Source organism: Marmota marmota, unplaced genomic scaffold (genome assembly GCF_001458135.2).
Source record: "Marmota marmota marmota unplaced genomic scaffold, marMar, whole genome shotgun sequence".
Lineage (NCBI taxonomy): Eukaryota > Metazoa > Chordata > Mammalia > Rodentia > Sciuridae > Marmota > Marmota marmota.
In genome coordinates this window covers 22,901,668-22,929,343 of record NW_026000185.1, presented here as the reverse complement: position 1 = coordinate 22,929,343, position 27,676 = coordinate 22,901,668, and the positions used below count along the sequence as shown (strand labels likewise).

The 27,676-nt window shown below is 47.3% G+C and overlaps 1 protein-coding gene across 7 annotated transcripts in view; it reads right to left on the bottom strand.

Moving 5' to 3' along the window:
• Positions 1-27,676, bottom strand: part of LOC107147020 (S-adenosyl-L-methionine-dependent tRNA 4-demethylwyosine synthase TYW1-like) — a 194,855-nt gene that overhangs the window by 105,115 nt on the left and 62,064 nt on the right. For 6 of the 7 annotated variants that reach the window (XM_048789877.1, XM_048789881.1, XM_048789880.1 and 3 more), the window contains 3 exons: positions 26,467-26,602; positions 4,756-4,866; positions 95-262 (listed from right to left, as the gene is read on the bottom strand). In XM_048789877.1, the coding sequence (XP_048645834.1) occupies positions 95-262; positions 4,756-4,866; positions 26,467-26,602 (415 nt within the window). The remainder of the gene's footprint in view (positions 1-94; positions 263-4,755; positions 4,867-26,466; positions 26,603-27,676) is intronic. The other variant, XM_015491397.2, reaches the window with a different exon arrangement.

Here is a 27,676-nt window from a genome sequence, read left to right as displayed (position 1 = left end):
ACACACACACACACACACACACACAGCAGGGAGGCAGGGCAGGGAGGGGGGGGAGACGGGAGGAGGTGGGGCTGAGCAGGCAGGGTAAGCTTACCCGTCTGTGCGCTACCAGGAGGCAGTTGGAGTGCTCGTGCTCACAGGCAATCTCGTAGTCGGGGATCAGACCCACCAACTCGCGGACGAAGCGTACCACCTCCTCGTGCCAGGGCACGTTAGCCATGGTGAGACTGCTGGCCGCGCTCTCTCCACAGTAGGTGACACCCTGCGGGTCACAACAGAGGCAGTCACACATCCACCTGAGCTGGCCAGCCCATCCCAGCAAACATTTTAAAGAGAAGAAAGTGACAAAGGTCGCACAAGGGGGGACGAAGACAGCAGCTGATGTCCCCAGCCACCGTCCCACATCTGCTTCTGTGGAGCCCTCCTACCACATGCACCTGAGCACCACCCCAGGCTGGAGCTATGGCCCCAGTGCCGGAGCACAAGGGCTCAGGAGACCAGCGGGCTCCCGGGTATCGCCATCTTGCCAAGCTGGCAACCCTGCTGGGTTCACAAAATCTGACCACTTCAGCGACTGAAGACAATGGCAAAGAACTCACGAAGCACACAGCAGTGTCTTTTCAACATCTGGGGATGGCGCTCGGCCTTAGAGGCCTGTTGGAAAGAGAGAGCACCACCTGAGTTTTTTTATCCTTATGTAGGGGACACAGAAAGGGAGGTTCCGTGGAATGTTCTTTCCAAAAAAGGTCAGGGACAGTATTACAAAGGACCAAAAGGCAGCCCACTCCACTGGGTAAGGCCCACTCCCACAGCCGGGCTCCTTTGCTGAGCGGAACCTCCCTTTCTGTGTCCCCCTGGATTCAGTAAGCATTGAGATCTTTTTCTCTTAGACACATTTACTAAACTAAATCAAAAGATGCTATTTCTTTATTACATTGATTTCTTCTTTTCTTTCATTGCCATAAAATATTTTATCTTCTCTGTATGTTATCTTCTCTGTAAGTTAGCATTTATTTTAGCTTCATGTGCATTACATACGCCTTCACTTGCTGGCCTGAGGATCTTAACTACCACTTTTTGCCTACTTGTTTGTGAGACAAGCTCACCTGCCCGTTAGGTACCCGTGAGCAAGGCACAGCCGTCTCTGCCCTTGCTCAGCGCTGGTTGGCGGCGGGTGGTTTCCAACTCCTGCCATTGGCACTGTTGTAGCCAGGCCTTGCAGAACGGCCGTCTTGGCACAGCCCCAGCGGAGATGGGGAGGCCAGTCTCCACAGTCCCATCGCTCGAAGCTAGGCCCTCAGCTTCTGCGGCAGCTCCAGACACCCGGGAACGGGGTGAGAGTCCCATTTCCAGGATGACCCAGCTGCACGCTTCCTGCATTCCCTGCGAAGTCCCAACAGGGAAGTGCCACTCCTTAGGAATCATCCTCTAAGGAGAGCACACTGTGTCGCATTTTGACGTGAGCATACGAAGAGAAGCACGTGGGACCACCCGTCCCTGACACACACCACGCCTGTGTTCACCACCTTGCCAGCAGATGCTCCTGACAGGTGCAACCGCAGCAACGGGAACTGGCTTCCAACTCTCCTGAACTCTGCCAAGCAGCCAGGCACACGGACTCCAAGGCTTCATAGCCACGCCCTCTGTTGGGGAGGTTCCACGACAACTCACAACTAACTTTCTCATAATAAGAGACATCTTGCTGGGAGTGGTGGTGCACACCTATAATCCCAGTGGCTCAGGAGGCTGAGGCAGGAGGATCACAAGTTCAAAGCCAGCCTCAGCAATGGTGAGGCACTGAGCAACTCAGTGAGACCCTGTCTCTAAATAAAATACAAAATAGGGCTGGGGATGAGGCTCAGTGGTCGAGGGCCCCTGAGTTCAATCTCTGGTACCACCTCCCCCTCAAAAAAAGAGACAGCTTAATTGTGCAGGCTCTTCAAATATCCCCAAATCAAATTTTCTTGCCAACTGGTCTGAACGTTCTCTAGACAGGCCTGCACCAGGTGGTTCTCAACAATGAAAGCAGATGTGTGTGGCACTCGAAGTCTGTCTCCCGCACACACCGTGAACAGACATCAGATACAGGCAGCCACAAGTAGGCAGCAGGAGACAGCCTAATGTCAGAGGACTCCAGAGTGACCCACCCCCTGACAGCAGAGTGGGCATAAGTCACTGGGCAGCCAGGTGACCCTGGCCGGCACACTCCAGTGAGAGGGCCCCTAGCACGCAGAAGCCAACACATGGCCAGAGCTCAGGTGAGGGGGCCCCTACCATGCAGAAGCCACCACGAGGCCAGAGCTCAGGTGAGAGGGCCCCTAGCACGCAGAGGCCAACACAACCCAGCTTCCACACTGCACACAGGAAAGCCCTGGCCGCCGTGAGTCAGAGTGCCTAAATGTGTCTAAGAGAAAAAGATCTCAATGCTTACTGAATCCAGGTGGGGTTACTTTTGAATTCTCAATGGAGCCCCTTGGATAGGGACTGCCATTCTCTCTGTAGTACTGAAGAAGCACAGGTGGGGACAGGCGGCTGCCTGAGGCTACCCTGGTGCACCCCCTTCCCCAGGGCAGCTGCCTGGGCAGACCACACACCCTAGGAGGCCCACCAAGACCTCCTCCACCCAGGGTTACTGCTGTGGCTACACAACTACAGCAGGACGGTCTGCTGTCCTCGGGGTGACAAGTTGAGAAGAGAGCATAAGGTCCTTGTTAGCATCTGGATGGCCATCTTAAGTGACAGCTGCCATTTTAAGGAAAAAATATTGCTTTCCAGTCCAAGGGCCTTTCTGAGAAAGGCTCACCACCCTCTCATACCAACCCCACCCTTAACAGCGGGCATTAAGACCCACCCGGCTCTAATCCCTGAGCCTCCCCCATAAAAGCCCCAAACCCCAAGCCTGTGTTGCCCCTCTCAGTCTATGGAGAGAGGGCCTCTATTGGTCAGTTCTGGCTATAAACTCTCATGTCTATCTCTGCCTGGTCTCCGTCTTTCATTTCTTGCTCTCCCATCTCCCGGTCCTCACTTTCCTTTGAGAGAGAGAGAGAGAGAGAGAGAGAGAGAGAATGAAAACAACCAGGGAGCAGGAAGACAGCAACAGGGTCCACCACACAGGTCGGCGCCCGGGGTGAAAACTTGAAGATGGAGTGCCCGTGTGACTGGGCTCACTGGTCAGCGATCTCTAGGTGGCTCAATTCAGTATTCTGAATATGTACATGTGTAGGCCTCTACTTCTAAGTCACAGAAATTTAGACTAAGATACGGGTGAAGGGTACCAACAGCTCTGCTGGCTCCTGCCACGACTAACCTCTGGGACCCTGAGGTGACCTGGAGGTAGCACTAAATTTGAATTCCAAACCCCCTGGGGCTCAGCGAGGGACTAGAGAGGCCCCTCTAGCAGGAACCTCCACGTTCTTGCCCAGCCTGGCCTGTCACTGAGGGAGAGGTCTCCTCTGTCCTTCAGACCCAGTGCTGCCCATGGGAACTTGGGAGGTCCCCAGCACTCACTCCTACCCTCGGCTTCCTACAGACCTGAAGAACAGCTGTGCTCTCCAAAGTCACTTTTCCTGACACTTTTACTTCCAAGCGCTTATCTCTGATGAGGGAGAGGGTCTCTTAGTCCAGGTCTCATCAAATGCTTCCTGGAGAGAACTTATTATTTAAAAAACTTACACTTTGAAAATTTAAATGTCAACAGAAAACGAGAGAAAAGATGCCTTCTTAGCATCTCAGATCTGAAGTGCTTCGTCGTCCTCAACAGGAAAGCATGCCTTCTCCACTCACTAACTTACTAATTTCATCTCAGTATTTCTCCCCCCAGTTTGGCAGTGCTGGTGATCAAGCCCAGGGCCTCAAGAATTCACTACTGAACTACATCCCAGCTACATTTCCTTTGCTTTCTTTTCCTTTTTGGCATGTGGTACTGCAGGTAGAACCCAGGGCTTTGGGCATGCTTGGGCATGCTGGCGAGCTACAAGCTACCAGAGAGCTACACCCCACCCAGTCTTTTTTACTTTTATTTTGAGACAGGGTCTGGCTCCATCATCTAGTTGGCCTCCCATTTGTAATTCTCCTAACTTGGCCTCCAGGGTGACTGGGGTTGCAGGCATGCACCACTGAACCGCTCCACTTCAGACATTTGAATTATAAAAGCAATGCATGCCTGTTTCGACCCCAGGGAACAGGCACCTGACAACCAGGACACTGGTGCCTGAGGCCCAAGGCCTGATAGGCTAGTCAGGGACACCCTCTCTCTACATGTGACCCAAAATGTTCCTACATTGTATTTCAGTATTAACAACATTTAAACTGTGGCTGGATCACACATTTCTCTACGAGTTTTACTTCTGTGAACTTTGACTGTTCCTAAGATATTCATTTGGCAAGCAACACAGGGTGCTGACTTTTTAGATCCCCGGTGGCAGTTGAGAAGAGCCCTCAGACCAGCCACCTACTTCTGCAACACGTCTGGAGTGCTTCATAATAAAGCTCATTACCAAGTTACTGCGTGAGCTCACCAGGCTGCCACTTCATTCCTCAGCTTAATGTCACTCTGCATTAGGTGCATTAGGTCATCCCCTCCCTTGCAGTGCAGGCTCACTAAGAGCAGGAGAGGGTCTTCCTGAGCGCTCTCATCCCTGCACAGGGCTGGGCTCTCCCACTCGCTGCATGAGCACCGCTATTGGAGCTTCGGGTCCCCGACTGTCCCCTACCAGGAGCATGGTGAGACAAGTTATGCTTAGCAGGCAGGCCTACCTTCACTTCAATGAAGTCAGGGCTCCCCAGGGACACGAGCTCGGCATAGGCCTGGAGTTCATCCACATTCCAAGACTTCACAAGCGTCAGCCTGTAGACAGTGCGCTGCTGCTGAAATAGAAGAGCCAACTCTACTTTAATTATGGTGGCGGTCACCTGGTGACCCAAGAGGAGTCTCCAGCTTCCCAGCCCCTGGACAAACCCAGATGGGAGAGGCTCAGCATAGGCTCATGTACCATAAGCTATATTTTGGGTACAAATGGGAAAAAAAATCCCCAATGAAGTAAGATCCTCGTGGGCCTAAGAAAAGGCACTGCTACTCAAGAGTGTCTGTTCTCTCTTCATAACACCTAACACTATGTGAGGTACCCCAAGGTTCCTGGGCACACACAGCATATTAGATTCAGTAAGAAATATCAAGCTGCCAAAACCTTTATGCTGTGGGAAATTAATGCAAATAACCTGTGGGCTTTCAGACAATGATCACACTCAAATTGTTAATGACAAAAATGGTCACTCTCCTCCTTTCTCCTGCTCTCTCATCTTTCAATAACCTCTTGGCATTACTTGTTGGAAGAAGAGGCACACCTACAGATGTCAATTCATCGTTTGTTTACAGTATGTCCCAAAGAGACATGGTTCTCCAAAAGCAACCAGACAAGAGCCATTAGGCCTCAAGAAGCTTAGACACTGCAAGGTGTGGTGAGGCGTACCCCTGATCTGGGGAGTGGGTGGGGGTGGGGAGCAGCGCCCTGAGGCAAGAGGACCACAAGTCTGAGGCCAGCCTGGACAACTTAGGGAGATCCCACCTCAAAATACAGTAAAAAGGGCTGGAGAAGTAGCAGAGTGGCACAGTGCCTGCCTCGCGTGCAGGAGGCCCTGAGTCTGTCTGTCTGTCTCTCTCTCTTTCTCTCTCTCTCTCTCACACACACACATACACACACACACACCAAGGTTTGTACCCTTTAACTCTGCAGCTCCCCTTCCAGGACTTGAAACAATTAAAGATGCAAAGATTTATTGAAAAAATCTCAAAATGACATTACTGATAACTTAAAATCTATAAAGTGCACTCTTCTCTTGAGTGGACCTGCGACTTGAGGAAACAGTGAGCCACAAGCAGGACACCAACCTCTTCCCCGTCCCTGCTAAACACTCTGTGACTAGGAGGAAACGCATGAGCCCTTCACAGGAGATCTCGGCAGGCACATCCCATCCACCACGCAATGCACGCGAGAGAAGGCGGCGCTCTCCCAGATTCCTTCCACAGAACTGTGGTTCTTCCAATGCTAACCTTCAAGGAGAAAACGGCAAACCTATCTTGACTGCACTTCCATATGCAAAGATCTTAGTGACAGCTTAGAAAATAAAACTTAGCACTGTGTTAAAACTTCTCAGAATGCAGATAACTCAACGTTAGGCTAAATGGGAATACAATTCATCACACTAACAGTTAAGCACAGAAAAAAACTCACAGGTACCCAAGGCATGGAGTAGAGGTTAAAGGCTCAGCCCTGATTAAAAAAAAACAGAATACACAAATAAAAACCCATTAAAAAACACCCTTAACATAGGAAAAGTACTTTGTAATCAATGGTCCAAGTAATTCTTGGTGGTTAAAAAAAAGGACACTCCCTTTTAGTCAGACTAAAAGAAGAATGTCCACTCTTACTTCTGTATCAGCGTGTCCCTGCAAGTTATAATCCAAGCAAGATAGCCAGACAGGACTTACTGGAGAGCACATAAAAATAATTAACCGTAAATAATGTAATTGGCTTCTGGGAACCCCAAGACCATCAAGTGAAAAATCAGATTAGAACTGAGACAGCAGTCGATTATAAAATGAAAATCAACAGCTTTCCCAGCAGAGCCACAGGCCAGATAAACGTGGATTCTGGAACCAGGGAGAACCTCACCACAGCCGCAAATGTGGTGTGTCTTTATTATTCTCTTTGTTCTCAGCTCCTACCTGTGCACAATGGAAGGTTTGAGACAAAATTAAAAGTGTTAATGCACACAGCACTTAAAACCAAGTGGCAGCAGCAGTAATAGCTATCACATGCCAGCAACGACCAACCAGGAAACAGAAGGCAAAGAAGAACCTACCTACACTGGACACTTGTTGAAAGCCTGGAGATCATTTAGTGAGATAACATGCAGAAAAGGAAACAAACTATCTGACCCCTACCAGAGGCCCCGCTGGGCTGGCGAATGTGAGGGGACTCTGAAGGGGGTCCTCAATTTCCTGGAGCAGGCACCTGGCCCAGCAGGCCCATAACCAGAGCAGAGCCAGCCACCAGCAAGCTCACCTCCTGAGTCTGCTGTGCTTGGCCAGAAACAGGTGGGTCGGTGTCCTATTCACTCTTTAGATGTGCAACGAGGCAGAGAGCTGGATGCGACACCTACACCAGGTATCAACAGCAGGCTCATCTCACTGTGCCAGGCCCGGACATCAAACACGAAAGTACGGTTGAGGGGCTGTCATGAAACACCATCCCCAGATGGCCTCTTCTTCCCCTGGTCACTATTCTGCTACCCAAAGACATCCCATGTCCTGACTTTTACACTGCAGTTCAGTATTTTTGCCTGTTTAAAATTGACATGAATGGAACCGCAGATTCTTTCGTCTGGGACCCTCCGCGTTGCTGCATGGTGAGGCTCATTCTCTTTGTTATCAGTATTCCACTGCATGAATACACAAAAATGCCTCCAACCACTGCCTGCTGGGAGACACCTGGATTATTTCCAGGTTTCAGCTATTATAAAAATGGCTGTTATCTCTTATCATATTAGAGTTTAGTTTTACCTGTTAAAGGAAATTAGGTAAAATGTTACTGTGACACCTATTCTTTTGTCTGTCCCCCAACACACACACAGAATCCGAGAGAGTCGCTGTGCTACTGGACATAGTCGTGAATGGTTTCAGTGCTGCCTGCTTCTCCCCTTGGGAATGCATTACTAGGGAAGCCCCTCCCTGGCCTCTGATGGAATACACCACTGCAAGGTTCCCGGTGGAACACCCTCTAGGACACACCACCCCCTGTAGCCGGGCAGGTCATGGCAGGTACAGCAGGCCCGCCCCCGCAGCCCGACACTGCCCTGGCCGTCTGGTCTTACTGCCAAGGCTAGCCGCTCCCGCTCTGCCCTGCGCCTGCCTGGAGGCTAGAGACACCTGTGAGCGCTGTAGCTCCCCTGCCACGTGCACCGCCATGCCTGGAGCTCTAGATTCTGAACCAGGGAGAACCTGGTGTTGTAGGCCTTTCACCTCTGGGACCTGCCTTTTTCCTACTGATCTGTTTTAATGCAAGCTTCACATATTCTGGGTCGACAAGCTCTGTGGCAGACATGTCAGGAACATGTTCAGCTGCTCAACGGCCTCTGGTCCACCTTCCTGCAGCATCTCCTCACCAACAGGATCCTGCCTTGGGTGCAGCCCACTCTAAGCACCCTTCTCCTTCATGATCAGCACTGCTACTGACTTTTAGAGAACCTTTCCACACATCGAGACCATGAAGAGAATCTCTTACATTCTTTTCTAAAAGCTTTATCATCTCGTCTCTTACGTTGCATCCAAAATCCCCCAAAGTCGGTTTCTGTGTGTGTGGTGCCAAGAGGTCAAACTTCTTTCCTAACAGCTGTGCCACTGAGATGGACCTACTGCACCCATGCCTCCACACCTGTGCGGGCCTTGCTCTGTTCCTCCACCTTCCACTCCACTGACCAACTGTTTACCTTGGTCCTCAGCTGCACTGACTTGCTGGATAGATTTCACACCCAGTAAAGACCATCCTTCTCAGGGACAATTCTGTAACACAGGAGCAATTTTGTGACAATGTAAGTTTTTCCCCATTGATTTATTCATATAGCAACATCTTGATTTTCACAAATGGGGGTGCTATTGACATCTAGTGGGTAGAGGCCAGGGAGGCTAAGGAACACGGCACAATCACAAGACAGCCCCCTACCCTCTTCCTACCAAGAATAATCAGGCTACCTGCTGAAATTGAGAAACCCTATGATGGAGACCTTTACCAAGAGAGCCTTCACTATTCTTGCCCCTCTATTACCCATAAACCTTAGAACTACCTATCAACTTTCAAAAACTATATATAATCTCTTCTGATTCTGACAGAGGTGACATCAAATCTAAAATCTAGTCTTGTCCAATAGAAACATAATGTGAACCAAAAATGAAAACTACACATTTTAATTTTGCTAAGTCAAATTGAAAAAGTAAAGAGTTATCAGGTGAAATCAATTTTAATGTGTTATAACAATATATACAAATGTTACAACCTAAAACAGTAATCAATATTTAAAAACAATTGAGATATTTGACACTTGATTTTCCATACTGAGTCTTTGATTCCAATGAGCATTTTATACTAAGTGCACAGCCCGATTCAGAGTAGTCTCGTTTCAAGTGCTCAAATGCCACGTGTAGCTAGTGGCTCCTGGAGACATACTACTTTCCTAATGCCGAATCTTCCCAATCAATGCCACTTGTTTAGGTCCTTTAAATTTTCTCTCAAGAACATTATATTGTTTTCATTATCTTTTTATATTCTAGTTAATATATTTTTGATGCTTTGTTATAGTGGTATCTTTTAATTTTTCCTTTTTTAACTAATATTTAAGACATTTTTAATATTGGCATACAAAAATATCGTTGAATTCTACAAACTAATTCTGTATCAAATGAGTTTGTAAAATGTACTTATTAATTATAGTCACTAAAATAATTTATAGATTTATGGGAAAATTTCCCACACAGGTTATATTAAAATTTCATATGCAGGTTGAACATAATAATCTGAAAATCCCAAATCCTCCAAGACGCAGAACACTTTGAGCGCTGATAATAGCACAAGTGGAAAATTCCACACCTCAGGGTCAAAATACAAGTGTAATAAAGGTACTGTACACAGAAGCCTTTAGGATATTTAGGTGCTAGTAAAACACAAATGGACCTCGTGCTCAGACGGGGGCCCCATCCTCAAGGATGCTCTGTCCATCCACATAAATATTCTCAAATCTGAAAAGCCCACAACACTGTGGTTCCAAGCATTTTGGCTGAGGGATCCTAGACCTGCCCGCAGGATGGTGGCTTCCTTTCCAATCCCACTGTCTATCCCCTGTGCTCAACACGCCAGGTGGAGCAGAAGAGTTGATGCTGGGCATCCTGTGTCCCTGGATGCTCAAGTTTTAGGTGCTTATTGACAGTGACGTTCTTCTGTAGCGATATTTTGTTAGATTCTCCCCATGAACAGGTGCTGAATTCTACTGAATCACTCTTCTGTATCTATTCGATTTATCCTGCTATCTTTCTTTTTTATTGTAAGTCAAGTTGATTTCTAAATATAAAACAAAATTAACATTCTTAGAACACAGCCATTTTGTCATGGTTTTCTGTGTTGATGTATTTAGCCTGTGTTTACAGGTAAAGCCCCTTTTTTCTTATTCATGTTATGATTCAGTGTTGCGGTTATTCTGGGTTGCAGAAGTGAGCTGGCCTTGGAACGGCTTAGACCTGCGTTCCATGTGGTTCATCAGGGAGAAAACATGTTGTTCCAAGAAGTGGCTGCGAATGGAATGTCAATTCCAGGCTGCACTCGCGGTGGAGCTAGAGGAAGCACTCCTTATGGCCAAAGAGTGTGAGTGAGAAGCTGCTGATTCCCCTCAAATCAGCCAAAGGGGCCCTTTAGACCTCCATCAATAACTACAAATGCAGATCAGAGAACAGGACCTGAGCGCACAGGCCCAGGAGAGTGAGCTGGCCCCAGGAGGAGGCAGCAGCAGGAGGCAGCCCCACGTCTCTGCCCAGAGAGGACTGTTTCTGTGTCTTGGATTTTCTGAAGTCTCCACAGTGTGGCCAGGGTTAGCGTCTACGTTTCTGGTGTGTTTCTGGTGTGCAGCCTTGAATTGCATTCCATTTGCAGCATTTGTCTTGCTTGCTCTTCTCCGCGCTCCCTGGACCTGCGGGCATCAGGCACTAACTAGGGAAGCTCTGTGGCTGCTCTCCAAGTACTGGTCCTGCTCCTCTCTCCCCTGCGGCTCACCTTCACAGTGTCCCGCAGTCTAGACATTCTGCTCTGTGTTTTCTGCCCCATCCCCTCTGCTTCTCGGTTTGGGGTATTTCTGTCGGTAAACCTGCAAACCTGAAGCCTGTCCCTAGAGAGGCTACTCACCAGCCTGCCAAAGGCATTCAAGTGTCTGTCACACTGTTTTGGTGTTGAGCGTTTCCTTCTTACTCTTCCTCAGAATTTCGACCTCTGCTTCTCATCAGCCTGCATTCTTGCAGGCCTTCTGTTTTCCTCCAAAGCTCACGGCATGCTGACCACAGCTGTCTTTCACCAGCTCCTGATTGGGGGTGGGGGGGTGTGAGTCCAGTACTTCTGCAAACCTGACCTTGGCTCTGATGCACTTCTGGCCACCCACACTGTCCCTGCCTTTCACTGTGCCCTGGAAAGAGGGCCTACCATGCTGAAGGGAAGGAGCAGCAGGGAGCGGGCCGTCAGCCAGTGCTGACCCAGCTCTCGTGCTGCAGGTCAGGGCCTGGGAGGCGGGAACATTCCATGGCCGTGATCGGAAGTAAGAAGGTCATGGGACATTATGTGTGAACTGCTGAAAGAAAACGCTGTCAATTGAGGATTCTGTGTCTGGCAAACTGTCCTTCAAAAATAAGATGAGGGCTGGGGCTGGGGCTCAGTGGTAGAGCACTCGCCTAGCAAGTGCAAGGTGCTGGGTTTGATCCTCAGCACCGGATAAAAATAAATAAATAAAATAAAGGTATTGTGTCCAACTACATAAAGAAAAATATGTAAGGACAAAAAAATTTTTAAAAAGAAACAACTTTCAATAAATCAAACAATATTAAAATCATTTTTTTTAAAACTTTCGAACTACACTGATAGGAAGCTAAAAATCGGTAACAGAAGGAAAAGCAGAAAATTCATAAATATGTGGCAATTAAACTAAAATTACTTCACTACCAAGAGAAAGACTGACAAACTAGTAGCAGCTAGGATGCAAATAATTGGAACACACATACACATACACACACACACTGCTGCTGGGAACACGAATTCAGGTGCCACCTTAGGAATTAGTGATCTGTGAAGGGGGGCAAATACACAGCAGTCTTACTCCTAGATGGGCAGCCAATATAAATTACTCCCAACAGCCAACACTGTAGAGAAAGCCAAGCTTGTCAGTCATTCCATGAATAAACTGAGGACATACGTACACTGGAACACAGCCGCACAATACCATGGGCGAAACTTAACAGATGTGCACAGGGAAAACGTGTAAATATTCAAGGAAGCAAACGCTATGATTCCGTTTGACAAGCTCCCAAGCAGGCAAAGCTACCTTATGGTGTGAGGAAAGCCGTGACTGTCACTAGAGAGGAGGCGGGGCCGATGACCAGGACTTTGGAGGTACTATTGCTATCCTACGAGCGTTTTGCTGGCTGTGTTCACTCTATGACGATCCACCAAGCCATTCACGTAAGATCTGTGCACTGTCCTGTGTCTGAATGCTCTGATAACAAAGCCCACTCGGAATAAGGACAAGACAAGAAAGGTACCCTGCGGGTTTCCAGCTGTCCCTGGTGCAGCCCGCAGAGATCTTTGTGGTGAGGAAGCATGTCTGCTCCCTGACTTAGAATACCCAGCACCACCTTACCAACAGATTCTCCAGCAGTGAGGGAGCCCCACCCCCACCTGTGGCAAGCCGCAGCTGCTCCCCCTCCCTGGTGCCTGCACATCCTAACAAGAGGTCCAAGAGCACACTGTTCCCATTAGGGTTCTGAGGCTCCGCATTAGGCCGCGTTCCTGCTGCACATCCTGCGTGAGGCTGTTTATTCCAGGTCTACCTCTCTTAATTTCAACGATTTATCTTGACAGTTGCAATTCAAGACAAACTAGTTGAGGCTGTGTCAAAACAAGATAAAATGGTCTCCTAAAATATAGTACTGGCTTACTAGTAATCACAGAAATGCAAATTGAAGCACTAATGAGGTGCCGTTTTGGCTTATCAGATGGCAAAGATTTTTTTAAATAGCAGTATTTGACACTGCCTTGAGTTTAGCACGACAGGCACACTCATGCACTGAGGATGGGAGTACAAGTTAGCACAAACATTTTGGAAATTAATATGGCAACAAGATTAAAGAATCTGAAAAAAAATATTCAAATCTGTTGACCCAGTAACTGCATTCCTAAAATTCAGCCTATAGAGATCATAAAAATTGTAGGCTGACAGTGGTAAGCAAGAATGTCATTCCAGCTTTATTTATAATTCTGAGCACAAAAAACCCTCGGGGTGCTCAGTCCCAGGAGAGGACCACACTGAAGACATTCCCAGCAGAGCTCTGGAGCCAGCGTGTGGGGAGCGCACAGAAACAGCAGCAGAGCCCAGCACAGTGGCTCCAGGGCAGGGAGCAGGTGCCATGGGAGCTGGCCTCTGGCCATGGTCCTCTAACCACACCCGAATGTTGACAGCAGAGACTTTTATGTTGAAATTTTTAAGAGCTAAAAACAAAACTTACGCGCAGCATAGCACTGAAGACATAAATACACACAGAAAGGGGGCTTAGGGAGAAACACAGCAAGTGTGGCTCAGAACACACAGACACACCTTTTAACACTCCTGACTCCTGAGGGGAGATCCCAGCAGCCTGACCTCAGCTGTCCATCCAAAAGGTACCAACCGGCTCAAAGGCCAGGAATGTAGTAAAGGAGCAGAAAGACCTCCACGGATTCAGCAGAGCCTGGGAAGATAGGCACGCAGTGTGGCCATCGGCACCTGCGAGCTGCTCTCACAGCAGCCACACCAGCAACGCGACCTGTTCGAGGAGGCAGGAACAGGTACGGGGGCTGGGGTCAAGATGCAGAAAGAGGCCGGCAGCTCCAGCAACAGGATGACCAAGAAAGAGACTAGGCCAGGGCAGCAGCAGAATCCCACTGCGGGCGGGCGCACAGGAGCATCGGGTGAGGGGCTTGGCAGGGCTACCAGCTCTGGGAAATAATCTCGAAGTTCATTAAAAAAGGAATATTACAAAAAACACTGTGCTCACAAACTGGACAACACCAATAAAAGACAAAAACCAACACACTCCTTGCAGACAAACCACCAAATGAACATAAGAGGAAACACATAATCTGAACAGGCATGCGTTTGTCATGAACACTGAATCAATAGTTGGTAACCTCCCACAGCAGGGAGCAGCAGGCTCTGGTGGGTTGACTGCTAAGCTCTACCAACTACTGAAGGACGATGCCAACCCACCACCATCTCGTCCACAAAGTGAAAGCAGAAGGAGGACTACTCAACATAGTCTTCAGACAACATCACCCTAATACCAAAGCCAGATAAAGGCATTTCAAAAAAGAAAATCAGAGATCAAACTCTTTCATAACATAGATTTTAAAACCCTTAACAAAATATTACCAAATAAAATCCAACAACATATGAAAACAATTATAAGCCTGCTGACCAGCTGGGGACTACTTCAGGTGTGCAAGGCTAGTTCAACGAAAAACACATTTCAGGGCTGAGGCTGCAGCTCAGTGGCAGACCGTTTGCCTAGCATGTGTGAGGCACTGGGTTCAAACCTTGGGACACCATAAAAATAAACAAAACAAAGGCATTCTGTCTATCTACAACTACAAAAAAAAAATTTTAATACATTTGACATCATGTAGCAACAGGTTAGTGTGGAAAAATAATGAGCATATCAATTAATGCAGAAAAGCATTTGATAAAAGACAATACCTATTCAGGACAAAATTCTTAGCACACATGGAAAATCTGTAGAAAACCTACAACTAGTACCAAACTTAATGGAGTGAAAAACCGAATACTTCCTCCCTAAGACTAGGAATAAGCAAGGATGTGCCTTCTTTTCTCTTCTACTGAACATTCAGTAAGACAAGAAAAGGAAATCAAAGATATAATGACTGTACAAAAAGAAAACTGTCTTTTATGTTGTCTATCTAGGAAATTCCCCAAAATGGACAAATCAACTCCCAGAACTAATGAGCAAGTATGATAATGTTGAGATGCAAGGTTGATACATAAGGCGATTTGCTTTCCAATACGCCACCAGTGAACACTTATAACTTGAAACAAATAAAAGAAATCCAAGAAGAGCTAAATAAATGGAGAGAAGATGGATGGGAAGACTCAATACTGTTAAGATGTCATTTTCCCCCCACTTGATCTATAAATTCAGCTCAATCTCAACCAAAATCCCCGGAAGCTATTTTATAGATGATGGGAAACTGATTCTAACGTTCATATTGAAATGAAAAAGACTTACAAATGCCAACACGAGGTTAAAGAAGAGCCGCGTTGGAAGACTCACAGTGCCGACCTTAAGACTTACTGTAAAGCCACAGTAACTAGGACTGTAAGCTCCTGGAGGCAACAGACAACCGAGTAATGGAGATTGGGCTCACAGGAGAGTACAGCCAACTGACCTTTCACAAAGAAGCAAAGACACTCAATATAGACAGGAGAGCCTTTTTTTTTTTAAATGGTGCTAGGAAAATAAGATGTCATGTTAAAAAGATAAGAACTTCCACAGAACCTATACTCTCACAAAAGTCAACTGAAAAAGGATTACAGACCTAAATACAAAATGCAAACCTATAAAACTTCTAGAAGAAAACAAAAGAAAATCCGTGTGACCTTGAGTTTGGTTGTGAGCTTATAATGGCAGACTTAAAGCACAATCCAACTTGTGTTCTGAAGGAGGAGAACACTGGTAGGGAATGAAAGGCAAGCCAGACTCAGGGAAGACACTTGGAAAACACCTACTTAAGAAAGCTCTTCTTGAAACTCAGCCCAACGAAGAAATGGACAAACAATCTAAGCAGGCAGCATCAGAAAAAAGATATGAGTGACAAGTGAGTGTGTGAAAAGATGCACTGACACTTGCCATCAGAGAACTGCAACTTAAAACAACGAGACACCACTGAGGCCCAGACAGCCAACGCCAGCCAGTGGGTGCCCTGCCCTGCTAGGGAACGTGAGGCACGGAGCTGGCCACACCACTCCTGGGCTTCCCTCAAAGGACTGAAGACGTGTGACCAGAGATATGGCTGCTCCCTTGGTATTCACCCAACTAAATTTGAAAATTTATAGTCACCCAAAAATCTGCATTCAGACAGAAGCTTTCTTCATAATCACCATCATCTGTCAACAGCCAGCATAACCTCCAATGGACAGTGAAATATTCATACAATAAGGCATTACTTAGCAATAAAATTTTAAAATGGAGGAAACTTAGATGAATATATTCACATTAAAAAGCCAGTCTGAAAAGGCCACAAACCGTGTCATCCAATTACACAACATTCTGGGAAACACAAAACTATAGAGATGGTCAGAGCAGTGGTGGCTGCCAGGAACTGGGGGAGGTGGGGAGGCTGTGCAGGAGGAGCACAGGAGATTCTTACATGGTAAAACTACTGTGTGACACTGTCAGGAGGGACATGCAACACAGTGAAAACCAGAACACAGAACCCACAGTATGAGACAGAGCGCAGGGTAGACGGGCTTGGCTCTGCCCCCCCACTGCCAACAACTACACAAAACCCATCAAATCAGAAGACAGCAGCAAACCCCAAGAGCCTCACCACTGCTCAGAACTGTCCTGGTATCAAGCACAGAAGTCTGAAGAGCTGCCCAGCCAGGAGACGCCTGGGGAGTCCAGGCTACAAAAAGAGCTGGCTTCCTGGGTGGAAACTGTAGGACCCTGGCCCACAAACAGGCCACCGGCAGACCTAAGGAAAGACCTAAAGAGAAGGACAGGTGACAGGCCTGACGCATAAGGAGGCTCCAATGGCCCGGGGTGCCGAGGCACTGGGAAGGGTGTGCCTGGGAACTCCGTACCATCTAATTTTTCTGCAAATCAAAAACTGCTCTAAAATAGAAGTTTATTAAAAATAAAAGTGTGCCCAACTGTTTTTATCAACAGACAGAAGTCAATCAGGAAATGGCTAAATAAATGACAGATCTCTAGGAAAGGGGTAAAGAATGAGGTCAAATTATTTGCATGCAAATGCATTGTTAAAAGCGACTTGGGGCTGGGGTTGTGGCTCAGAGATAGAGCACATGCCTAGCAGTGTGAGGCACTGGGTTCAACCCTCAAAACCACATAATAATATTGTGTCCATCCACAACTAAAAAAATATTTAAAAAAAAAAAAACCTGTAGGAAGTTTGAATCTGACCTGCATTTCTCTGAATTCAGTACATTTTGTATAAACCCAACAGTTAAAAAAAATTCTAAAGAGAAGCCAGGTGGGGGTTTTGATCACCAGGAGGAAAAGAACTCCACATCTCTAGCAGAGTTCAATCTCTAGTCCTTCAATCACTATCCTCAGTCCCACGACCTTCAAAAACCAGCAGGATCACCTCTGCCTTCACCCTGGGAAAGACAGGAAAGATGCGCTGCAGCTGTGACGGGGTACAGAGGCAGGAGGGGACCTGCCACCTCAGGGTGCTCAGCAGTCTCAGCATCCACCAGATAATCTCCAAGTACGTAAGACGGGAAGACGCAGTAGTGCGTCACAGGCCAGAAAAGTGGAGAAAGAAACAGGCCTCCAAGTCACCGCCAGGGTGAGGCCTCCTGCGCCTATCACGTGGTCCATGCTGGGGTTCAACACAGGCCAAATGACAGCGGGGAGAAAACAACTTCAAATAGAGAAAAACACCTTACCGGAAAGAAAGACTGATATTGGTAGAGAGAAAGCTAGTGAACTCCAAAACTTGCGCTGTGTGACTTAACATTTCTAACTGTCGCAGGCAAAGCACCCCCACAACTACCACCCCCCACACCCGGCTGGATAAAGGAGGGGTGCAAATGGCTGGACACAGGCAGCACTGACTTCAATCCAGGGCCTCCCATGGAAGGACCGATGACATTGTCTTCATTCCTGCGAGGACAAGGTTTCTGCCACATCCACGGCTTCTTACGGCCCACCAATGTCAGGAAACGTCCTCTCCACACTGTCACAAGTCACCCAGAGCCCAGACGGCTTCTACCACCTTCACTTCCCAAATGCTCTCATAGAGCAGAAGAAATAAGTTTCTGATCATTCTCTTTAATTTCCCTTTCCTTTCAAACTGTTTTCAGAAATCAAACACAATGGTTCTTTTATAAGAATTCAGTTCTAGTCTCCAAATTGGCAACAGCTACACAAATTTCTAAAATAAGGCTTGAGACGAATGACCTTGAATTTAGAAGAAATTAAAGAGGAAGATCTACTACATGTCAAGAAAATAAACATGCACTGTCTCTCAGGGTGGGGGCTAAGACTTCTTTGACATCCACTCACAGCAATGCGTCTCAATTAGTTTAATCCCAGATCACTATTTGTAAGTACGAAAACCTTCCTTCAATGCTACAGTAGCCCCCTTATCTGCAGGGGATACAACCCAAGATGCCCAGCAGGTGTCTGAACCCTGAAGAGTTATGGAAAATAATAATCCTACAAAACAGCCCCCAAGAAAAGCAGAGACCCAATGCAGCTGGAAGGAGGGAGAGAAACTAGCCCAATATTAAGCTTCCAGTAGATCCTCTGCTGAAGGAAGGAGGGGAATACTGAAAGTTAAGCTCTGGCCTCTGACCTCCCCACTGCAAATTAGTCCTAAAAGGACACACAGTAGATACTCAACAATGGGCCCAGAAGTCAGGAGGCAAATATTCAAATACCCGTCCCTCAGAACCTCTCTGTCAATGACTTCAACTTTCCACAGCTGCCCTCCAGAGGTAAAAGGCTTGACCTACATAGCTAGCCCCTGACTATCCAAACGGCATACCCACAGTTCCAATGTGATGAAACCATCCTAACTGTACCCTAAAAACAAAACCTCCTCTATAACCGATGGCCATTTCTTGCATCCAGGAAATGAGCCCAACAGCGCCCAAGTCTGCACAGAATAAATGGTTTCCCTGAACCTGTTGAGGGCTGCACCCATCATCTTGGCTTACAAACCACAAACATGCTGTTTACTCCTATGCCCACATACACAAATATAGTGGGGCCTTTCCCGCCTTCATGAAGCACTTAATAAGCACTGATAATAACTTTTGCAGCATGAGATCCAACAGCCCTTCTTGAGCATTTCACAGATAAAAGATCCATTCTTACCACAGATCTCAGCAACCTCAGCACATGATTCTTTTTCTGTCCTTAACAAGAGTTTTTCCTTTTCACCTAAAAAACGTACTCTGTGGCCCGTTTGGCATATCTCAACTGCTAGAATCAGAACTCTTGTGCTGTGTGACCATTATTTTAACACACACTCTGTAACACTATGGCGGTCAACTAGATAACTAAGACAGCCACCAACGAGGTGACTCGGGGGCAGGTAGTGTATATAGGGCAGACACTCTGGACAAAGGGACAATTCAGGTGAGATGGTGCCAGACCTCGCTGTGCTACTCAGAAGAGCTTGCGGTCTGACTTCTTACTTGTTTGTTTCTGGGATCTCCCATTCACTGGTTTTGGAAAGTAGTGGTCCATGGTGAAAGCCTACAGCCACAAACGCCAGAGGCAGCAGGCAGGAGGCAGACCTCGGGTCAGCAAGCTCTTCTTCACTCAGCAGCGGAGTCAATCAGTCAGACACCTCATGTGGCTCATTTCTGTGGGGAAAATGGCTGCTGGCCACCACGAGGGTGTGGGCTTTAGACACAGCCTAGCAGAGGCAGGCCACAGCGGGTTGGTCACTTTGGCAAGCCCTTTGGGTGGGCGGGTGCAGGGCCAGGTCACAGGAGGTGTTTTGGTGGAGGATTATTTAGGTGGGGCAGGAGGACGGGTAGTGACCACACCCTTCACATGGCAAATGAAACTACAGAAAGCAGGGAACCTCTCTCTGTATTTAGAATTCCAACAAAAGTTTCACTAACAGCAAATGGAAAACAACCTGGGCACGCTTGGAGTGCCACCTCCCAGCTCTCAGCCAGGTGAAACCCATGGATATGCAAACTAGGACGATTCAAAAGAGACTTAGTTCCAACACCATTTCTTGAAACCTTATGCCACTGCTGAATGTTTCAGGGACACATAGATACATCACAACAACTCAGGCACTGGTAAAGCCACTGTTCTAGAAAACAAAAGTAAACACACACCCACTGAGATCCACAAAGACCAGCTGTCCCTTGCCTCCTCCTCTCCACCTACCAGTCCACGTTCAAGTCCTCCACACTTCAAACCAACCAGCACCCCCACCTAACAAACTCCAAACCTCTGCCCCCGTCCCAGGATCCCATCTGTTGTCTGTCAAACACCACTGCCATCTGCCTTCCACCTCCACCAGACCTCTAAGACTACTTTGGGAACAGATATCAATAACCTCTACGTCAAACATGTCAATTACTTTTTGCCTCCTTAATTAACCGATTCCTTCGTTTACCTTGTTTTCTTCTTCCTGATTTCCTGTTGTTGCTGTCACTGGTTATTTTGCTGCTCCTTTCCTAATTCTGAGTTGGTACTACACAACTCACTCCCAAGTCAAGGGAAACAACCCTGGAAGCAACCCAGAGCATCTCCTGCAAGGGACTGGCCAGACCCGAGTTTCACCGGCCAATTGGGGTGGCTCCTCTGCTTGGTGCTCAGGAGGGTCACTCAACAAGTAGTGCTGGAGAAGCAAGCCCACCCCTGATGTGCACCCCACCGGACACACTTCAAGGCACTGAGATCCAAACACTCGGCAGGAAAGAACAGGAAAACACACTCAAGTGTTCCACAAGTTAAGGGTCCAAGCAGGGCACTGAAAGCAGAATCCAAACAAAGATCATGAGATCTTCGAGGAAGCTGGAAGACGGACACCTGACTGTCACCAGCTGCTGACACTATGATGGCATCCTCCTCCTGCTGCAGAGGGCGGTACCACAGATGGACCTGCCCACCAGCAATTACAACAGCAGAAACTCTGGTTTCATCTCTAAATTAGGTTTTACTGTATAGCAATAAAAATAATTGAACCACTATTACTTGTAACATCACCCAGAAATCTCAAAACAAAGCATTCAGTAAAAGAAATCAGGACAAGAGCACACATGGTGGTTCCCTTTACATAAAGTTCAAAGGTAGGCCAAAAAAAATAAAAGATTCAACAGGCAAAGCGAAACCACGGTGGCAGAAGAACAACAGCACAGTTGTTCCTGTTACATTAGAAAACTACACTCGCAAAAATAAGTATGATAGGATCTTCTAAGTGAAGCACATACATACATGAACATGCACAAAGACTGCAGAGGCCCTGCCGTCAGAGACCATGTTCACACCTCCGAGTTCCGGAGCAGCACGAGTCCTCTCATGGTCTTCATTATGACGATATCTGTCTGACAGGTAGTTTTTAGCAGATATGCTTAGGCAATCTTTAAGCTGATAAGAAATGCTTTCAATTTCTTCGTTAAATAACATCAGCACTCTTGGATCCTTCCCATTCCTCCCACTACAAACCACCTTCTACACAAAACACTGCCCTAGACTTATTTTGTCGTGTCATTAAAGACCAACTGATAAGCAGAGCTTCTTTTTCTCCTACCTTGATCTTTACCTACTTCTCTTCCTAACAACTCCTTTCCTTGAATTGCATGTGACATATGACACCTGCATCAAATTGAACCAATTCTTCCTAAACTCTCTCTCTCCATGCTCCTGTCTTGAAAACCTAAGCATCTCTGTTCCTCTGGGCACCTCTTGTAATTCTACCTGCATCTTGCCTTCAACTACAACCCACTGCTGAAGACAGGACTTTAAAGTCGACCTATCTGTCCTCCAACATGCCTCTGAGTCTGCCCCGATACAAGCAATGATCACTAGACATCATCTGACCCCTCAACATGGACCTAACAGGCAACACCTTCAAACCGTCCTAAATGAGCTTAGGTGAAAGTCAGATCTGGAGGAAACCTAGATCACTAGAGAACTTACTGTAAGTGGAGGGAAGAACCCAGCTTGCAGGCACTGGCTTTGGATCACACAGAGCATTCTTGCTCTGATTTCAGCAGTGGCCAAAATCTGAATGCCACTTAGCCAAGCAGAACAGGGTTAACGGCACTAAAGCCAAGGAGGTGAAACCAACAGTCCTGGGAGACCTCTGCCCATGGAGAGGGCTGCCAAAGGTATATTCAGGTAAAGGGACAGGAGAAAGAGTGGTGAGAGACAGACATTCAGACCAGAGGAGCTCAAGCCTAGATTGTGACATTAACGAAGAAACAAACCAAAACATGTCAATAAGAACCCTGGGGAAGAGAATGGTTCATCCTCAGAGGGAGGGAAGGAAGGAAGGAAGGAAGGACAGATGGAGGCAGGCAGGGAGGGAATGAGGGAAGGAAGGAAGGACAGACGGAGGCAGGCAGGGAGGGAATGAGGGAAGGAAGGAGAGAAGACATTTCATAGATTCCCAAATACAACGTCATTTTTACACCTCTCCTATGAAAGCAATGATGCTTTAGGGTTAGGGTTAGAGTTAAACATACCATGCTATCCCTGGTCACAAACAATTTTTTTTTTTAAGAGAGAGAGAGAAAATTTTTTTTAATATTTATTTTTCAGTTTTTCGGTAGACACAACATCTTTATTTTATGTGGTGCTGAGGATCGAACCCAGCACCCCACGCATGCCAGGGAAGCGTATTACCGCTTGAGCCACATCCCCAGCCCACAAACAATTTTATGATGTTAGTGACACAATGTACACACTGCAACTCAGAGACAGCAGAGGCACTGGACAGGAACCCTACTTTCTGTAGGCCCCGGGGGAGACATGCGCAAACAGCACACACTGTTGCTACTCCCTGCTGCTGGCCAACTATCCAGGAACTGAGCAGAGTGAAAGACAAGGTGGCCTCACAAGGCATATCAAAGAATTCAATGTCATGGGGACACACTCATGCATCATGCTGACCACCAAAGTCACAGCAGTACACAGAGCTCAATCAGGCAGGCACAAAGCAGCAGCTCTCCCCAAATGAGGGCTGAACAGACAGATGTCACTGTGAATAGTTCTCATCTCAAGAACCTGCACTTACAGCTAACTTCTTGCCTTGACTCTTTATTTTTAATGAATTATTTCTGTTAATCTGCATTTTTTATTTTTGTGGTACTAGGGATCAAACTAAGGACCGAGAGCATGCTTTACTTCCCCCCAAAGGTCCCTAATTGGCACCTAATGCTTCTATAAGCAGAGATGAGGTCAAATAGTCGATGTCTTTTAAGTTGCACTTGTGGGCCACATGATGTGAGGCCAGAGCACCAGCATCCGCAAAGAGGGGCTGGTGTTCACTTCTGATGGCCAAGAATATGTAATGAAGGATGATGTCCGCCTTTTTCTCTTTAAAATAGGAGTTTTTAAGAAAGTTGATGTTATTGCTTCAACACAAAGAGGACTAATCATTCTCACCTCCTGCTGGATCGTGACCTTGGCATCATTGCGTGCCAGCAGAACACACTGGTAAGGTAGGCTGTGTTGCTTGAACAAGAGGGTCTCTCTGCTGAAAACAGGACTGTGTGGCATGCAGCTCTAACAGGCCAAAGTCGAAGCTAACCCAATTTGCCCTGTTATCTTGACAGAATGGCTTTTTGGCCCCACATACTAGAGTACCAATGTATTTCTCCCCTCATATTGAAAAAGGAACATTTTGACAAGGATAAAGATCTGGAAATGTGAACACCATACTTACCAGGAGGAAAAACAAACTACTCCACCTCCTACTTTGGGCAGCATCAGCTTCTAAGGAGGCTAGAAATTCAGTAAAGCGAATTTCCTTGTTCATGAAGTTCAACAAATTCCCATTCTTTAATGCTTTTTCTTGTTCAGGCACACTAAAAAGCCCAAACAAGTAATAGGCAAAAACATTAGGGTCATTCTAATTAAGATACCTGAAATAGCACTTCTATTGAAAAACTCAAATGATAGCAGAGTTACTGATGTTTAACCACAGCTAATAAATATAGTTACGCCATGTTCATTTTGTGTGTCAGCAGTAAAGCAACCCTTTCTTGATAGCATCCACTATACCTCATATCAGATAGTCCAAAAGAAATACAAGCTGGAGTTAAAAGAAAATCTTTAAAGAGCAGTTTCCAGCCACAGATCTTCTTTCTTAAATGGCTACGTAAACAATTCAAGAATGAGAAACATTAACTGTAATTGCTACAAAATGCTTAGAAAGCACCTGCCTTAATAGTTTAAATAGCCCAAGGAAACCTTCCCAGCTGGAATTATGAGGAGACCAGAGTGAAGCCCAGTTGAAGGTGTCCTTGGGTCAGACAGTACCATAAAACTCTAAGCAACCTCATCACTAATAATTAGTAAGCCCAAAGTCACTGTAATTGAACTGGACATCCAAAAGCTGGTATGTCAAGATGAGGAATCATTCTGCAGAACATGCTGGCCAAAGTAAGACAGGAAGCTCTTAAGCTATTCTGCTAATGCCTCTGTCGTCTTGCTACTCTGACCCAAGACACAGTCTGGTCACAGCCTGGGGGTGCCAGCTCCTGGTGTTCACGCTCCTCTAAACACATCCCAGCTTTCCAGCTACGCATCTCCTGTCTCAGCCACAGGTGGTGATGATGTGGCTGAAGGCAAAGTCCAGAGATGAGTCCATTTTAGGAGCCTGAAGAGCACTTGGCCTTCTGGCTGTGTGAGTCCAAGACAGCTGCAAAGTCAAAGTAGTACCTTAGTGTGTTTCTTAAATATGTGTGTTAATAACCAAAAAAGGCACTGATTTAACTTCTCAAACAAACAAACAAAAAGAACACATGGGGGCTGAGGCTGGGGCTGAGCAGTAGAGCGCTCACCTAATATGTGCGAGGCCCTGCGTTTGAACCTCAGCACCACATAAAAATAATAAAATAAAATAAACATTTAAAAAAAAGGAAGAAGAAAACAGAATTAAGCAATTCGAGGGTTGGGAAAATGCACATAGCACTCTACAAAGCTCTGCTGTTTCCACTCAAATCATTCTTTCTACAAACCACTTACCAATGCCATAAAATGTGTTGTGCTGGCCACGTGAGGAACCCAGGCCTGAGGCCGCAGTCCAGTCCAGGAGAGTGGCTTGGGCAAAGGCAGGCCAGTGTTTTTACAGGTGGAACTTAGGAGGGCAGGAAGGGGAGATACTGCACTGGAAAAGGTGTCTCAGCAGAGGCAGGGACAGAGCTAAGCTCTCAGTGGGAAGAAAGGACACCGTGGTCTCGAGAGTGCCGAGGAAGCGCTGGGTGCCTGTGCAGGGAGGTATCCTTGCAGGGAGGTGCACATTCCCAGCACGCATGAGGAGCAAGACTGGAAATATACATGGGTCTGCGTGGGTGAAGTCAGCGGCATCTAAGAACAGGGCGGAGGAGCACAGCGAGTTTCCTGGGACAGTGACTTTCCCATCTGGCTGCACGCCCAGTGTCACCTGTGACACACACACCAGGATGATACCAGCAACAGTGTGCAGTCAGTTTTTCATCACTGTGACCAAACTGCCAGACGTAACAGTTTAGAGGAGAAAAAGTTCGTTCTGAACCCGAGGGGAGGTGGCACATCCTGGCACAGGAAAGTCCTCAGCTCCCAGAAGCCAGGAAGCAGAGCCAGAGGGCAAGGGCGGCCGGGAAGGTGCACCCTCCAGGCAGGCCCAGGATCCCACACCCTCTAGCCACGCCCCACTGCCCACAGCTGCCACTCAGTGGGCCACCCACATTATTAATCCACCACACGGCTTCAGCCACAGATGAGGCCACCACTCCTAATCTAACCAATCCCCCCTCAGTATTCTTGCATCACCCCACGAGCTTTTGGGGGGACACATCACACTCAAGTCATAATACAGAGGAAATTTTAATGTTCAACTCCTGTGGTGCTTCTCACCAGGCAGATGTGGAGTACGGCACTCACAATGGCTCAAAAGGCAGCAGCAAGAAAGGAGATCAATTCGGAGGCTACTAAAACAGAGGGCCAGTGACAACAGCAAAGGCAGAGAGAAAAGCAAAAGCAAAGGGCTGTGAGGGAAGCCCAGAGGCAGAACCAACACAAAGTGCCAGCCCCACAGACAGGGCTAATGGAAAAGAAGAACCAAGCCAGGCACGGTGGGGCACCCCTGTGATCCCCACAACCCGGAAGGCTGAGGCAGGAGGCCTGCAAGTTCCAGGCCAGCCCCAAAAACTCAGCGAGACCCTGGAGCTCAGTGGTAAAGCACCCCTAGGTTCAGTCCCCAGTTCCATTAAAAAAACAAATAACCAGAAGGAAGGAAAGGAAAGGAAAGGGCATCAAAAGAGTACACGCAGAAGGGCCAACTGTCGCAGGAGAAATAACTACAGTGGCCACCTGAGGCCAAGTCACTACGAGACAGGAAGCCTGGTCCCTGAAGTGCAGTCAAGTCAACACTGATTCTGAACTGACGCCATTTGCCGACACCTCCCCTGGGTTTGCTGTGCTCGGCTACCTAACCACGTGCCATTACCAACCCCTGCAGTGCACGCACCTCTCCCTACACACACGCAGGGCGAAGGACTCTCCCAGCACAGCGCCAGCACAGGGGAGCCAACACTCACTGTCCCCCCGTGGGGGGGGACAACTGGGCAACTTAGTGAAGCCCTAAGTAATCTAGTAAGACTACATCCGCTCAGTTGGTTTCAAAGGAAACAGTACTCTGGGTTCTCTTTCCTCCTCTGCTCATTTGCAGGGAGTCAGATTCTTACCTTCTCTGCTAAGGCTTTTAAACTGTCCAGGAACCTGGTCCAGAAGTCCTTGAAGAGCGGGCGGTCGATTTTCCTCAGGCTGTCTTTGGTGCTGGCGTCCACGCTGACATACAGCTGAGTGACCGGCTTGAGCTTTCTTCAATTAAAAGGAAAAAAAAATTAGATCATGCCTCCATCAGGCAGCAACACAGGCTGTCAGCTGCAGTGACCACACCGACCCAAGCAACACACCCTCGGCCAGCACCACCCCTGGTAAATACAAACCATTAATCACTCATTCAAATACGGGGTTTTAGTGGAAAACAGAACAGAACCCAACTTCAGGCCTGGCAGCACCAGCCCAGCACAATCAGGGGGCCCTGGGACCTCCCTTCCCACGACCACTGCCCTCAGACCTGCACAGCTGTCGCTTCCTAACTGCACAGGGTCTGTGCCGATGGCTACCTGAGACCTTTAACTCACAGAAGGAAGTCTTCCAAGGAACCAGGGACAACCCAAAGCTCCCGCTCTAATCCTGAGCTTCCAACGTGTGGGGGGGGCAGGGGTTAAGTCAAGCCGGGGAGGTGCACGCAAGGGGAGCCAGGATAGCAGGGCTATGACCCAGCACTTGTGCCACCCAGAGGAGAAACACTAGGTGCAGATTTCTACCTCTCATGAGCTCATCTCTCAAATTCACTGGCTCACTTCACTTCTAGCTGCTGGATTTTTTGCAAGTTATGTTTTATATCTAAATTGCAAATATCCCAAAATCTCTCCCCTTCTCCTTTCAAATGGGTCTCATAACTTATTCTCTTTGGTGAATTTAAAACTAACCAGCAAAGAAGACAAGATTTCCCCCTTAATAAGTCTCTGACAAAATTCTCCCACTATTGATTTTTTATAACTGTTCCACACATATTCCACATTTACCCCTACAATGTTATTTACACATACTTTTTGTTTCAAAGTCCATGCACACTTAAAATAGAGATATGTGTAATCCCAGCAGCTAAGGAAGCTGAGGCAGGAGGATCACAAGCTCAAGGACAGCCTGGGCAACTTAGAGAGGCCCTAAGTAATCTAGCAAGACCACATCTCAAAATATACAAGTAAAACAGGCAGGGGATGTGGCCCAATGGTAAAGCATCCCTGGGTTCAATCCCCAGTACAAAACACAAAGACAAAAACAGATATAATTCCTATGCCACACAGTGGTTATGTGCTTTTTACA